The sequence below is a fragment of the Panthera onca genome, chromosome C1 (assembly GCF_046562875.1).
Source record: "Panthera onca isolate mPanOnc1 chromosome C1, mPanOnc1 haplotype 2, whole genome shotgun sequence".
Lineage (NCBI taxonomy): Eukaryota > Metazoa > Chordata > Mammalia > Carnivora > Felidae > Panthera > Panthera onca.
The window spans coordinates 131,822,713-131,838,399 of NC_138346.1; the positions used below are offsets into that span (position 1 = coordinate 131,822,713).

At 34.4% G+C, this 15,687-nt stretch overlaps 1 protein-coding gene across 1 annotated transcript in view; it reads right to left on the reverse strand.

Annotated features, from left to right (window-relative positions):
- Positions 1-11,724, reverse strand: part of LOC144617032 (phenylalanine--tRNA ligase alpha subunit-like) — a 240,237-nt gene extending 228,513 nt beyond the window's left edge. The window contains exon 1 of the mRNA XM_078450570.2: positions 11,033-11,724. Coding sequence (XP_078306696.1) covers positions 11,260-11,724 — 465 coding nt within the window. The 3' untranslated portion in view covers positions 11,033-11,259. The remainder of the gene's footprint in view (positions 1-11,032) is intronic.
- Positions 11,725-15,687: the final 3,963 nt, after the last annotated feature.

The window sequence follows — 15,687 nt, forward strand, 5'->3', positions numbered from 1 at the left end:
TCCAGTCGGTCCAATGGTCACTGAAGTGGCAATCACAAAGATGGTACTCACACTAATAAATTAGTTAAATATAGTTTCAGAACACATGATCATAAATTCGACTGGGTTTTTATGTAGACAAATAGACAAAATATGCTTTAGAAAAATGAAAGTTAAAACCATAATGCAAAAACCATTTCACACTCACTAAATGGTTTATAATAAAAAATACAGACCATCTTAAGTTTTGGCAAGGAAACTTCATACCTTGCTGGTGGGGATGTAAAATGTTACAACCAATTTGGAAAACAACTTAGATTCTTCACACCAATAAAAAAGTACAGACCTTTGAATATTTTGGAATTTACTTAGTTTATATTCTATGTAAACTTATGTAAAAATAAATTGTCTACCTCAAAAGCTCCTCATAGTCACCACTGTAATTATAAATTTTCTTTGATGAAATTATGCTATTTAGAGTGGCAACTCAATGAATGAAAGACAGCAGTAATTTAAATACTGTCTTGGCTTTGAGAGGGCATGGAGTTCTGTTTAAACTGGCAAAGACCAGGGGCACCTGGGTGGTTCAGTCAGTTAAGCTTCTGACTTCAGCTCAGGTCATGACCTTGAGGTCTGTGGATTTGAGCCCCACCTTGGGCTCTGTGTGGACAGCTCAGAGCTCAGAGCCCGGAGCCTGCTTCAGATTCTGTGTCTCCCTCTCTCTGCCCCTCCCCTGCTTGCGCTCTCTCTCTCTCTCAAAAATAAATAATCATTAAAAAAATTGTTTTAAATAAATAAACTGACAAAGACCAGTCTGAAAGTTTCTTATCAACTTGTTTCTGGGGCATCTAACCCCAATCTCACAGTCAAGGACTCCTAGCATATAGAAGGCTTGGAGAGGAGTTTCTCACAGAACAAATCTCCTACACAAAGCATGACAGCCTGAGAAAAATTCTCATAAGTTTTTATAAGTGGTCTGTAGCAAAATCTGTCCAAAAGTTGCTGTTCTGAAAAGCTACCTTCTGAACTCCTCAGACCCAAGAGCCAGGTCAAGGAATAAATTTACTGAGGCCTATAATCATTCTTTCCTTATGAATATTTTATAGACTTAGTACTAAAAAACTAATGAAGACTGACAAATAGTAATGTTAACAGCAACAAGATCATTTTCCACAAACGATGAAAGTTTTTCCAGTAAGATCAGATAGCCAAAGATTTTTAATTTTTTTAATGTTTATTATTTGAGAGAGAGACAGAGAACAAGCAGCAGAGGGGCAGAAGAGAGAGGGATATACAGAATCGAAAGCAGGCTCCAGGCTCTGAGCTGCCAGCACAGAGCCCGAAGCGGGGCCCAAACCCACAGACCACGAGATCAAGACCTGAGCCAAAGTTGGCTGCCCAACCAACTGAGCCACCCAGGCTCCCCACATAGCCAAAAGATTCTTAAAAGAAATTTTACTTCTTTAGATACAATAAATAAAGTCTCACATTTGATCTAACTTCAATGAAAATAGAATTCTGAATGGAATGAGAAGCTTAGCCATTTTTGTGGCCAAACAGACCCCTGAGTGAGTCCAAAGCTGCTTCACTGGAGAACACTGCTTTTGAGTCAAGAGTCTTGGGTTGCCAAAGCAAGGGCCTATCAAATGAATCTTGGTGTAACCTCCAAATTATTAAACTGCCCAAAGCATCACCAGAAAACCTGCTATCAAAGCCTAATGTATTAGAATTACAGAAGTAAGGAAGAATGTCACTGGGCTAGTTTTTAATATGTCAGTTTGGCTAAGCTGAATTATAGTCCCCAGAATTCCCTTTCTAGTATGCTTCTGATTCAGGTAGCTATAAATGATATTCTCTCAAAACAGGTGGAGGACAGAAGAAAAGCAGCAGTATTTTTGTAACAAGACACAATGTCTCCTATTATTCAGTTAAATATTACCAGGTATAGCTGTGAAGTGATTTGATAGATGGGACTGAAGTCCCTAATCAGTTGGTTTTAAGTGAATCAGAAGGGTCTGACTTAATTAGAAGACTTCTAAGAGAGGGCAGAGACCCATCCTAAGACATTTTAGCCTATCAACAACAAACTTTAGCCTGTGCCGTTGAGGTTCCACTCTGCTCATGATCTTCCCTTTCCTTCCTGATTGTCCACCTCCTGGATTTTAGGTTTTCTTGGCCACAATTACATAAGCCAGTTCCATAAAATAAATATGCACTTATATAAAAATGCATCCATTGCTTATAATACATGAATAAATATATATTCCTTACAAGTAATACATATTTATTACATATACGTATACATACTTATGTTTGTATATACATGCATATATGCACATATTTATGTGTGTGTATGTATCCCATATGTTCTGTTTCTCTAGCTGAACACTGACCAATACATCCATCTCACCAGTCTTTGCCATATTTCAGAAAGGGGAAGTTAGAATATATATTACTCTGAGGTCTGTCTCAGCTTAAGTGGTTCAAGGTTCCAAGTGGAGAAATGAAACTACTCTAGTAAATGTTTTTAAATAGCAATTTCAGATTGGTGGATGGAGCAAAGAAATATTTTTGAGTCAAGTACTGATAAACAAACAGTTGTTTAGATGAGTTTTGCTTTATAATAAAGACTATGTAATTTATATAATTTTATCAGTTCAATATTAGACAATTATTCAAATAATGTAAAATAATATATAAGGGCACCTGGCTGGCTCAATGGGTTGAGCATCCAACTTCAGCTCAGGTCATGATCTCATGGTTCATGAACTCGAGCCCTGCATCAGGCGCTGGCTCATTATTGCCAGCTCAAAGTTCACTTTGAATCCTCTGTCTCCATCTTTCTCTGCCCCTCCCCACCTTTCTCTCTCAAAAATGAATAAACATACATACGTGTGTGTGTGTGTATGTGTGTGTGTGTGTGTATTTTCTTTAGAATATATATTCTTTTGTGCAAGATTATTCTACTACTAACATAAAAATTGTGACATATCTTTGAATAGTTTCAAATTCTGAAAAAATCATGTAACTCAAGTACTCTAAACACATTGCTTATGCTGGAAAAATCATCCACATTCTTTGCTATTTCTCACTCAAAAGATTGGAGTTCTTTCATTTTGGTGTAATGAAAAGAATTTTACATTTGGAATCAGAAGTTCTGAATTTGAGGCCTTATTATTTATCAATTTATCAGTTTTCTTGGTGTTTAATAGTATTTAGGAGCATTTCAAACTTTATTTCCTTATTTATAAAGTCTGAATAAGAGTTATTTTATCTACCAATTGGGACTATACAAATGATATACATATCAGATACCATATATGAAAGTAATTATCCTTAAGCTGCTATGAAAATAGTCATATTTCATATTGACATATTCTTATCCAGTATTTTTGTCTACAAATTGTTCTTATACAATTTATTGTTTCACAAATATTCTATTTTCACTATAACCCTATGAAGAAAGCATAATTATTATTCTGATTTCACAGATAAAGAAAATGAAATTTTTCCACAGTCATGTGCATGGTGTTACTCCCTAATATTTTTAAAGATGGACAATTATTATTTTTCACTCAAAACACAGGTTCCTTGATCACACAAAATTAATTGTTAATTATATCATGGAGCAGTGCCTAAAATATGTATTGCATATTTTGCTTGGTGTCTTTGCCAAGTGAACTTAGAGGTAAAATAAACTAGAAAATATGCTACTGGCCACATACCTAGAATCCCTGTTTTCATTTCTTGCAGCTATTTCTCTGTAACAGTGGATCAGAAATTTCAAAAAAGGCTAGAGATACTCATAGTTCTCAACATGCAGTAATTGTTACCTTGATAGAAGTCATATGAATTGCAGAATTTTTAATTCTGGCTCACTTATATAAGCTAGAGGTCATAGGGTTTGTGTAAAAATAAAACAAAACAAACAAATCACGTCTACAAATGTCAAAAACACTACAATTCAGCTAGTGCTGTAAACCCCAAAACACTATCTCCATTCTTGATTCAATCTAAAGCAAAAAAAAAAAAAATTAGATGTTTTTTTAAAACATGAAATTGGTGGGAAAGGCTTAAAAAATGATTTTTAATCAGGTGTCGTAAAATTAAATGATGTGAGGAAGTACAGAAACCTCAGTTATCAATTTTAACACTTTAAGTGACATAATCAGCCTTGATAATAATGTAAATTAAACATTAATGGAGGATATTTTTATTTATTAAGGCTCAAAAAGTAAAGATCAAAGAAGATACAATAGCATGGTAGAATGACTCAAAATCTCATAATAATGTTATTTAACATTCAGAAATATATGATCACCAAACCACCAAGTAATAATATCATCTATTAAAGTGATGTAAAGGAACTCTGGAGCTTCATTAAAAAAATGATTGGACATTTTTAAGTTTACGAATTAGCGATTACCTGCAGTAGAAATCTAAAACCTTAACCAACATAGTTCATTTGAGAATTTGAAACAGAATCATATTTATGTTGCTAGAAGTTTCTAATCTTATCTCTAGCCTGTAGAAATATATGTCTTAGGATAAGAATGGCAAAACACACAACCAAGAAGACTGGGAAAAGCTTTGTCAGGAAATATGCAGAGATGGCTGAAATCTGTACGTTTAGTCTGCAAATGAACTGTTGGGATCGCAGATGCATCTGCTGAAGACTGCTTGTCAATATTTTCAATGTAATCACAGATAGATTAATGCATTATCACAATTAGGTAGTCAGTGTTCTATGGAAATACTATTTTCTCTAAGCGGAGCCAATTCTTTTCCATTCCATTTTTCATATATGTAGCAAAGTTATGTATTTTGAAAAGATTGTTTTCAAGAAGAAAAATAAGCTCTTTTAAGCTTTGAGAGCTTGTATAAATGTTCGCCTGAAGCTGTAGTGATATAGCACAATTCATGTCTTTCTGAACACATTTCAAAAGTAGAATGCAAAAGCATAAATGAAGGGCCTTATAAGGAAACAGATGTATTAAATTACTTGAGGAAATTCACCTCATTTTTAAACTTCATTAAATACTTTGAGATAATGACTGAATCAGCCTCTAGAAGAAATCTAAAACAGTGCCATATTATTCTGCCTTTAGTCATGATCTAGTGAAAATTAGTACCAAAATAAAATTTTCAAAACCACAAATTTCCTACTTATCAAATTGGAATCATTATATACAGGGGCTATATACAGTTCTCAAAATTTAAAAACATGGCCTTCATATAAATACAAAACAATGTTTTGTTCAAAATATTAATCAAGGAACCCATGAGATAGTAAAGTTGGTTCAAAAAACATTTTGAGGGGTGCCTGTGGCTCAGTCAGTTGAGCATCCGACTTCGGCTCAGATCATGATCTCACAGTTTGTGGGTTCGAGCTCCGCATCGGGCTCTGTGCTGACAGTTCAGAGCCTGGAGCCTGCTTCAGATTCTGTATCACCCTCTCTCTCTGACCTTCCCACTCACAATCTGTCTCCCTCTCTCTCTCAAATATAAGTAAACGTTTAAAAAATATTTTGAAAACTGAACAATTTTGTAATCACCCAAAGGAATACTAAATTAAATACGTTAATAGATACAAAACTGGTTAATGATCTACAGAGCATTAAAAATATGGCACTAAAATTATCTTTTCTACTATACAGAAATCCACAAGTTAACATATAACACCATAATGTCTGGGTGCTAATCACATAATAAATAGCCAGGATAAACACAACTGCATTTTCCTATGTAATTAATAATAGTTTAGTAAGCCTGCTAAATGATGTTCCATTATGACAATGGAAGGAAATTGTCATCTTCTTATTTTATTCACAAATGTTACACACACAAACATACAATTTTCCCCCTTAATAGCACACATAGTGGGTAGTATGTGGTGACTACAGAAAACAGTTTTCATAAACACATATTAAGCATCTCTTTAGGTAAATCCAAATAAAATTGTAGGACATTTTAAGAAGACATGAAAGCCACTGTAGTTTATACTGAATATAAAAATGACATTATTTATATTCACTGTATACCTAACTACAGTAAACACTGAATAAAGTTTAAACGAAATATAGAAGAAAAAATCTGCAGAGGATTATTTTTTTAAAATGTAGACAGGAGGAACTAAAATATTAACATTTCATTATCATCAAAATATTAACACTGATAGGGCACCTGGGTGGCTCATTTGGCTGAGCTTCTGACTCTTGATTTTGGGTCAGGTCATGATGCCAGGGTCATGGGATCCAGCCCTGAATCAGGCTCTGCACTGAACGTGGAGCCTGCTTAAGATTCCCTCTCTTTCTCTCTGTCTTTCTCTCTCTCTCTCTCTCTCTCTCTCTCTCTCTCTCTCTCCCTCTGTCCCTCTCCCCTGCTTGTGTGCCCTTTCTCTCTCTAACAAAAACTTAAAAAAACAATAAAAAAAATAAAATATTAACACTGATATGTTTGTTTCTTCACATTGATGATAGAGTTTAGGATGAAACTTTTGCTGTGGCCAGCAACTGTGTTGCCGTAGTGTTTAATGACCAGGTAGAGTAACATAAAATGTTATTTTTGATCTATGGATTCCTATAAAATCAACTGGTACCTCTAAATCTTATAGATTTAACAAATAACTTTAGAATAATTTCCAAATGATATATTAGATTGATTAAATTTCTACCTATACATAAATGTACCTAACACAAATTCTTGCTAATAATTATGATTGTAACACAATTTCTAACATAATTATGCTTAATTGATATTCTAATGAAGAAGATATGATCAGTCAATATTTTTACATGTTGCTTAATTTAACAGGCTGAGTATTTTTAACTTCAGTTTATTGGCCAATTTAGGAATATTTTTCCAATTTTTCTTAAATATTTAAAATGGACATCACAAAATAAGTTCTTTTTAAAAGTTTGGACAACTTAGAAAATTCACCTCATTTTATTGTACACTAAGATTTAAGCAATTTATCTTATAATGCTTAGTGTCATAGATGTATAGAATTGTCAAGTAAATAATATGAAATTCTCTTTTCTAAGCACTTCATATATGATAGATGCTATTTTATGTCTCCAGTACATTAAATCAAGATAGTCAATAAGATTGTAATAACATTGTTTGGTGAGACAGATGGTGACTACACTTATTGTGGTGAGCACTGAGTAATGTAGAGAATTGTTGAATTCTTATGTTGTACACTTGAAACTAACATAGCACTATATGGTAATTATACTTCAATTAAAAATTAAATTAAAAATTTATTTTAGGAAAGAATTGGGTACAACTAAAATTTTTGTCATAATATCATTTATTTCCTTGTCATAGTGAAATTGTATATAGCTCATATTATTTTACATCAGTCAGCAGATGAGTCTAGTTCAATAAATACAATAAGAAAGATAATTTTAGGGGCACCTGGGCAGCTCAGTCAATCATCCGACTTTGGCTCAGGTCATGATCTCGCAGTGCATGAGTTTGAGCCCCACATCGGGCTCTATGCTGACAGCTCAGAGCCTGGAGCCCACTTCAGATTCTGTGTCTCCCTCTCTCTCTTTCCCTCCCTTGCTCATGCTCTGCCTCTCTCTCTCTCAAAAATAAGTAAACAGTAAAAAAATTAAAAAAAGAAAACAAAGATAATTTTAGTCACATATGGTATCTCTTATATATAAGAACTTAGAAGTGGTTACAGTCACTTTTACATAGACTACCAAAAGCCCATTTTACTACTTTTCCTTTCAACAATAGCATATTTGAGGTAAAAAAGAAAGCTACCGTTTTACTTAATTTGTCCTACATTGGCAAGAAAATGAACTAAATGCTTGCAAACATGCAAATCAAAAAATACTTCCATAGAATTATACATAGTTGTTAAACAAGAAAAATTTTAAATGGTTATAAATTTTGACATACTGTATGTGTTAATATTATTCTATAAGTTAACAATAAGATCATTTTAGAGCTACCAAGTAATGATCCACTCTTCCAATACTTTCATGCTTTGTTTAAGAGCAACACTATTTCCTTTTTAAAACTGAGTGATAGAAAAAACTCATGAGTTATATAAATTATTTTGTCTACTCATTTCTTTGCCGAAAGGATACTCTGCCTTATATTTTTCAAGTTATTTTCCAATGTTAACTGATTTTTTGTCACAAACTATTTGTGAATTTTTTTCTGAAAATGGCTGAATTAACATGTAACAAATTTTGTGCTTTTAAAATTGAGTTAGACTCATTTTTCAAATTTATTTAATATTTCTGCTTAAACATATATTTTCAAAGTACAATGTCATAGATGGTATACTTTTTATGAACACTGTATTATTCTAAAGTATTATTTGCATGTCTCATTACATCCTTGTTATTATTTTAGTAGTAGCCAATACATATGTAGGCTCATAAAAATTAGGTATTACGGGCCAGAAGAATATGCTGCTTTAAAAAATGAACTCTCAACACAATTGGCCTTTTTTTCTTTTAGCTTCATATAAGCCTTCTTAGTGGTTAAGTAACCTTTACTCCTGAATTTCAATGATACATGAATGAAAAAAAAATGTTTTCACAAAGAGTAGGCTTAATTTTATATATTTAAGCACAGTTTGCTATTTCACAATACTGCTAGAACCAGAATAAACACTGCATTTTAAAACTTTATGGAACTAATTTATAGTGTAGGGCAGGCGCAAACTTGATCTCATGGCAGCAAAATTTTATGTTTCCATTTCAGCAATACTGCCTAACACAATAATATCAGGCCAGCAAATCTTAAATATAAGTTAAGCTAACATGATCCATTGCCTTATAAAGCTAGAGCACCCTGTGGAGTCATGCTGAATATGCCAAGTGATTTTTCAAAATTTAATCATCCTAAATGTCAGATAAAGGTGCTTTTGCTGTCATTCTTTAAAACTGGGGCAAAAATCCCGAGTGTGCCTGCAAGTTATAAAGAAACCCTCTTCTTAATACTTGTATTAAATAAACAATGTCCCTTCCAATCACCATTCATTTTGCTGGTCACAGTAAATAAAAACATATTATAATGCTATACAGCAAATTCAAGATAAATATTTTTCAGAAGTAAAAATACAGGCATCTCCCTAGCAAGACACAAATTTCTTATAACCACCACATAAATCTAAATGTATTCTTTGGTCATTCTGGGCTATCCTGGCAGAAGTTTGGCAGCTTTAGAAATAACTTATTATGAACATAAAATTCAAATTTTCTCCTCAAAAATATTTGCAGGTGTATTCAACCAATAAATAGAAAAAAATAATACATCACAACAAAATGGAATTTATTCCAATAATTCAAGGCAAGTTCAACAATCTATATATCAATTAATGTGATTCATCATATTAACAGACCTAACAAGAAAGAGCTCAAGATCCTATCAATAAATGGAAAGAAAAGCAGTTGAAAAAAGATTAATTTATGATAAACTCTCAGTTAAATATGGAATAAAAGGGAATTACTCTATCTAAGAAGGATATCTATACTAGCCTACTTTTAACATCATACCTTCTATGAAGGCTTATGTGGTTTCTCCTTAAATCAGGAACAAGGCAAGAACACTCTCCCTTGCTCTTCACTCATATTCAGCATTGCACTAAATATGGTAGCCAATGCCATGATCAAGTCAAATAAATTAATAGCATACAGAATTTAACAGCAGAAGTAAAATGTTTTTTATTCACAGAATAAATTACTTTCTATGTGGAAAATCTGAAAAACTCAGATAATTTTCTATAACAAATAATGAGTTTATCAAGTCCTACAATACAAAGTTAACATAAAAATATCAATTTTATTTCTACCTACTTGCAATGAACAACTGGAATTAAGAAAATAAATATCATTTACCAGAGCACCAAATAAAATTAAAACAGCAGAAAAAAAACCTAACAAAATATGTTCAGGTTACAGATGTTAAAAACTATAAATAAATGAAATAAATACCACATTCTTGAACTGGAAGACTCAATATCATTAAAAAATAAATGATTCCCAATTTAATCAGTTGAGATTCAGTGCAATACTAAGTAAAATTCCAGCAAGATTTTTGAAGATAGAAGTGACTCTAAAATTTATATGGAAATACAGAGAAACTTGAAGGGACAAAAAATGATTTTGAAACTGCAGACAAATCTGGAAGATTCACACATCTCAATTTAAATGTTCACTTGAAGGGGTGCCTGGGTAGCTCAGTGGGTTAAGCATCTGTCTTTGGCTCAGGTTGTGATCTCACCGTTAGTGAGTTCTATTCCCCTATTGGGCTATCATCACAGAGCCACTTTGGATCCTCTACCCTCCCTCCTCTCTCTGCCCCCCACCCCTCTGTTGCATCCACACGACTCCTGAAACAGAATGCTACGGGCACCAGTGACAGTCACAACAAAGTTTATTACAATGAGAGGCAAGGCCGACCGATCGGGACCAACACTCTTGATAAGAGTGCGGCCCCGAACAGCCGGGGTACAGAGTTTTTATAACCGATCACATCGTTTTATCATCACCTGGGAACAGAACAAAGAAACAGTTTCCAGATGAGTTTGAAACAGTTGCCTAATGAGGTGTTTACTTTAGACTTTCTGCCTCTAAGTTGCAACCAGTGGATCTCCTTGACCCTGCCTCTGATGCTCTTTTCTTTGAACTTTTGTTTCCTTAATTGGTGAAGCCTAATTTACAAGAGTATGAGGCATAGTTTACCAGAGCAAAGCAAGGCTGTTATCTCTTAGCCTTCAGTGTCAACACAAAGCTGTTATTTTTCAAGCTAAACATTAGCCCTACACTACAATTTAACCCTTACACCTCTGCTTGTGCTCTCTCTCTCTCTCTCTCTCAAAAATAATAAACATTTAAAAAAATTTTGTAATGTTTACTTGAAAGTGACAGTAATCAAGGCTGTGGTATTGATCAAAGGCTAGATCCAAAGATTGATGGAAAATAATAGACCACAAATAGGCCCCAAAGTTAGTAAACGATGCCTCTCTCCTTCCTCTGCACGCCCCCTATATATTTCATCTATGCCCCACAAATTCCATCCATACCTGGAAATCCTGTTCGAGGTTCAGGCGGCACAGGGGACTGTCGCACATCACCTGTAGGTTTACCTTGTGGTCCACCAGCTCCTGGATACTATTGATGCCATAGTTGATCATCATTAGGTGCTCCAGGAAGAGGCCCCAAGCAATGATGCATAGGTTGTCAGGAAGCCCCAGAGACAGCAACATGTTGAGACCAAAGAGCCTGGGAACTCTGGGCTCCACCCACTACTTCAGGCCTCAGGGATCCCTGAACACCACACAAAACACGTGCTGGGTTCCCTGCAGGGCCTGTAGGACAGCTTGAAGCACAGCTTGGTGATACCCAGCTTGCTGAAGAACTGCCTCATGACGGCCCTGAGATGCCCCAGGGTGCAATCACGGGCAGCTACAATGCCCTCGAGCTGGTGGAACTCGGCCAAGTGCGTAGCGCCCAGGGTCTTGTTCTGAAGTCCAGGGAAAAGGACTTGGCGCTCACGATCGGCTTTTTCTGGGTCGGGCGGCGGAGGGCGCAGCTGCGGCTGACGTCGTGCGCGGCCGGTCGTGCGTGGCTGCGGCTGACGTCGTGCGCACGCGTTTGCGTCTTCTTCCCGGCTCTTGTACTTGTACCCAGGAGCCAAGCCTTTGCTGGGTAAGTAGAGGTACTCGATCAATTGGAAGAGAAAGGAAGAACTTATTGTGGTTATCACCACAATCATTATTTTTTAAATCATTTCCTCTAGTTAAGCTGAAGTTATTTTTTTAATGTTTACGCGAACTCCCAAGTTGGTTGGATAAATATTATTAGACAAGCAAATAGCATTTGAGAATCCTGTTCTGAAAACAGTAAATTATTTGGTGAACCATCTGCGGAATTAAATCAGTGTTTCTTGGAAATGTCAGCTACATTTTACTTAAAGAGTATTAAATGCAAATCTTACTCTTAGAATTTTTCACATAATAGAATTTGTATTTTTTAAAACTTACTGGAGAATTTATAAGCATAGATATTAAAAGAAAACCCAAACCGGTATAGTTAAAAAAAAAAAAAAACAATATAATAAATAGCTGATTCACAAAGCATGATTACTTAATTCAATATTCATATATGAAATCATCAAAATAGTTGCATAATGTATGTGACAGTGAAGTATATCAATATGCTTACATATCAATTATTTTTTACATGAACTAATGATGCAGAATATTAAAATTTGCAAATGTAAATATCACTATTTTTCAGAAGTAGTATGTAGTCAACTTTATTGAAGTATAGTTTACATATAATATAAACACTTAAGTATACAGCTTGATGAGTTTTGGCAAATGTATGCAACCATGTAATAACCACTACAAACAAAATATAGAATAATTCCTTGGATCAAAGACAATGTATTTTTACCTTTATTCTAATTATTAAAATCAGCCTCCATGTGGATTTGACAACATGAAGAGATTTCTCTACTTTTCCACCTAGATTTCACTTTCATAATATTGTGAAACACTCATGGATTTGTAATAAAGTGATTTGATTCTATTTCCTTCAACACTACTTATGAGCCTGATGGCCCTAGGCAGTTCCTTGAATCCCTCAATTTTCCTATTATATGAAGATGATAATTACTTCTTCCATAAGAGTTTTCATGAAAATCAAGTAAGATAATACATTGAAAATATTTTAAAAATAGAAAATAGTAGACAAATTTGTATTGTTTAGTAGAATTACTAATTCAGCAAGAGATTTATACTTAACTCCTGATACAATTTCCTGACATTTTGTACATTCTGGTTTTCTACTCACCTCTAGAAATATAGGAGTATATAGAGGGTCACAGAGACCCAGAGGAAGGATGTTAATTCCTAAAGGGCACAGAAATAAACATCATCTAGAAGAACTGTTCTGAAAGCATAAAAGTGGTAGATGAGCCCTCATTCCTGCCCTCTGCGTGAAAATTAAGAGAAGCTTGCCAATGACAGGAATTCTACAGCCTAATTCTCAGCCTATGAATTCTATAAGGTAAGCAGAGAATTTGAACAAGATCTACATGGTGATTTCCATTTGAAAATGTTGAGATAATAATCATGCTGAACAGTGAACATTCTGCTAAATTTCTAAGTAGAACTCAGGAAATAATGACAAATCAGAGAGAAGACTTCATGTTAAAAGTTTACAAGAAGATATTAGAAACCAGGAAAATAGAGCACTAGAAGTGGTTGTGAATACAGTCTACCAGCGAAGGAAAGGGAATATAGTGACAGGTCATTAAGTCTGCCCCCCATTATGCCCAGGTGTTAGAGGATGCAGAACATTCTCACTTACCCACAGCGTTATAATGCTATTTTCTAAAGTGGTGCCATTTTAGGGAGCTGGAACGACTCAAAATGATATGGCATGGATCCAATACTCACTTCATAATTGCTAAATAGTTTTCTGCAACTGGCATTCCAAATATTTTGATGCTACTGAAAAGAAGGGTGATTACATTGGGCAGTAACATGCCTTTCCTGCTCAGTTGTTAGTTGGCAAAGTAAGTTTAATGTTTGCAGCAGGCATTTAAAGGCTGGGAAATTTTCATGGTGTCAGAACTGTGAAAGCACAGGAAAAAAGTTAAGGAATGAAAATATTTCTTTCCAACATGTAAAATCTGTTACCCATTAGGGACTGTGCTTTTCATATAACAATCCAAGATGACTTAAATCCCATTTAAATATTAAGTCATTATGGAAGACGGTGAACTTGTTCTTTGTTCAACTCCTTTTAAAGCCAAATTGTACCAGTGGTTGGACTCATGATATCATTCTGTAGTATTAAAAATCTAATTGAGTTCTGCCTCTATTTAAAGAGACCATTGCAACCTACTAATAAAAATGTAATTTATCTGGCCATGTATTGAGCATCTACTGTAAGGTAAGCACTTTGCTAAGCATATCCTTAAAATTTTCAACTTTATTGAGATAATTTTTCATTCTATAGAATTCATTTACTAAAGTTTATACTTTGATGGGTTTTGACAAATGAATATGGTTTTATATAACACTGTCACAATCAAGCTACAGAACATTTCCTGCGCTTTCAAAAATTCCCTCATGGGCCCTTTGCAGTTAAGACCTTCCCCTAAACCCAACACTTAGCAACCCCTGATTTCCTTTGTCCCACTATAATTTTGTCTTTTCTAGAATTTTAGATAAATGGCACAGAACAGTATGTAATCATTTGTGTCTGTCTTTATTCATATAGCATAATGCTTTTAAGATTCAGCTATGTTGTGGTTTGCATCAGCAGCTCACTAATTTTTATCAGGTTGTATTTCATTGTAAGGATATAACAATGTGCTTATCCATTCACCATTTGATGGACATTTAGATTCTTTCCAGCTTTGAGCTCTTACGAAATAGCTGCTATGAACATTTGCATACAAATCATTGCATGGGCCTTTGTTTTCTTTTCTCTTGGGTAAATATCTAGGAGTAGATTGTTGAGTGACAGAGAAAATGTATGTTTAATTATGTCAGAAACCAATATACTGGTTTTTTTTACATTTTTTAATGTTTATTTTTGAGAGAAAGAGCACAAGCAGGAGGGGACAGAGAGAAAGACACACACAGACAGAATCCAGAGCAGGCTCCAGACTGTGAGCTGTCAGCACAGAGCCCAAAGCAGGGCTCAGACCCACAAACCATGAGATCATGACCTTAGCCAAAGTCAGATGCTTAACCAACCCGGGTGCCCCGAAACCAGTGTACTATTTTCTAAAGTGACTGTTCCATGTTGCATTTGCATGCCCGGTGTACGACAGTCTCATTTGCTTAGCATTCTTGCTAATATTGGTATTCCCAATCTTTTTAATTTTAGCTATTCTAGTGGGAGGTGGTCTCTCATTGATTTTTTTTGCATTTTCTAACAACTAATAATAATGAGCCACTTATAATGGACTTCATTGACCATTGAATTTTATTTTTGATTTAAGTGTCTCTTGGAGTTTTTATACGTATTATACCTTGCTTTATTATTATTATTTAGTTGTATTATCCAGATATAAATTTTATAAACATAAATATATATTATATAAATATAAATAAATACGAATTATTCTTCTGGTCTGTATCTTGATTTTCACTTTTTTTTAACAATGGTACAAGCACATTTTTAAAGTTCTGTTGTTCAATCTGTACACTTTTTCCATTTTTTCTATATATGGTTCATATTCTTTTCGTTTGAAGAATTATTCCCCTAATCAAAGTCTAATTTCCTCCTGTGGTCTTCTAGAATCTTTATAGATTTAGCTTTTACATTTAAGTCTCTAATCAGTTTTCAAGTTCTTTTTTTTATAAAGAGTACCTTTATAAAGGTAAGTATCCTAGCTCAGGCTACTATAATAAACTATAGACCAGGTGGCTTAACACATTTATTTCTCATAGTGCTAGAGGCTGGGAAGTCCATCATCAAAGTACTGGCATATTCAGTTATTGATGAGGCCCTCTTCCTACCTTATGGACAACTACCTTCTCCCTGTATCCCCAGAGGGCAAAGAAAAAGAGAAAATGGCCTCTTCCCCTTCTTATATAGACACTAATATCCTCACGAGGGCTCCACTTTCATGGTCATCTAATAACCTCCAAAAAGACCTATCTGCTGATACCCATCATATTGGAAATAGACACATTTTCCAAGATTATTCCAT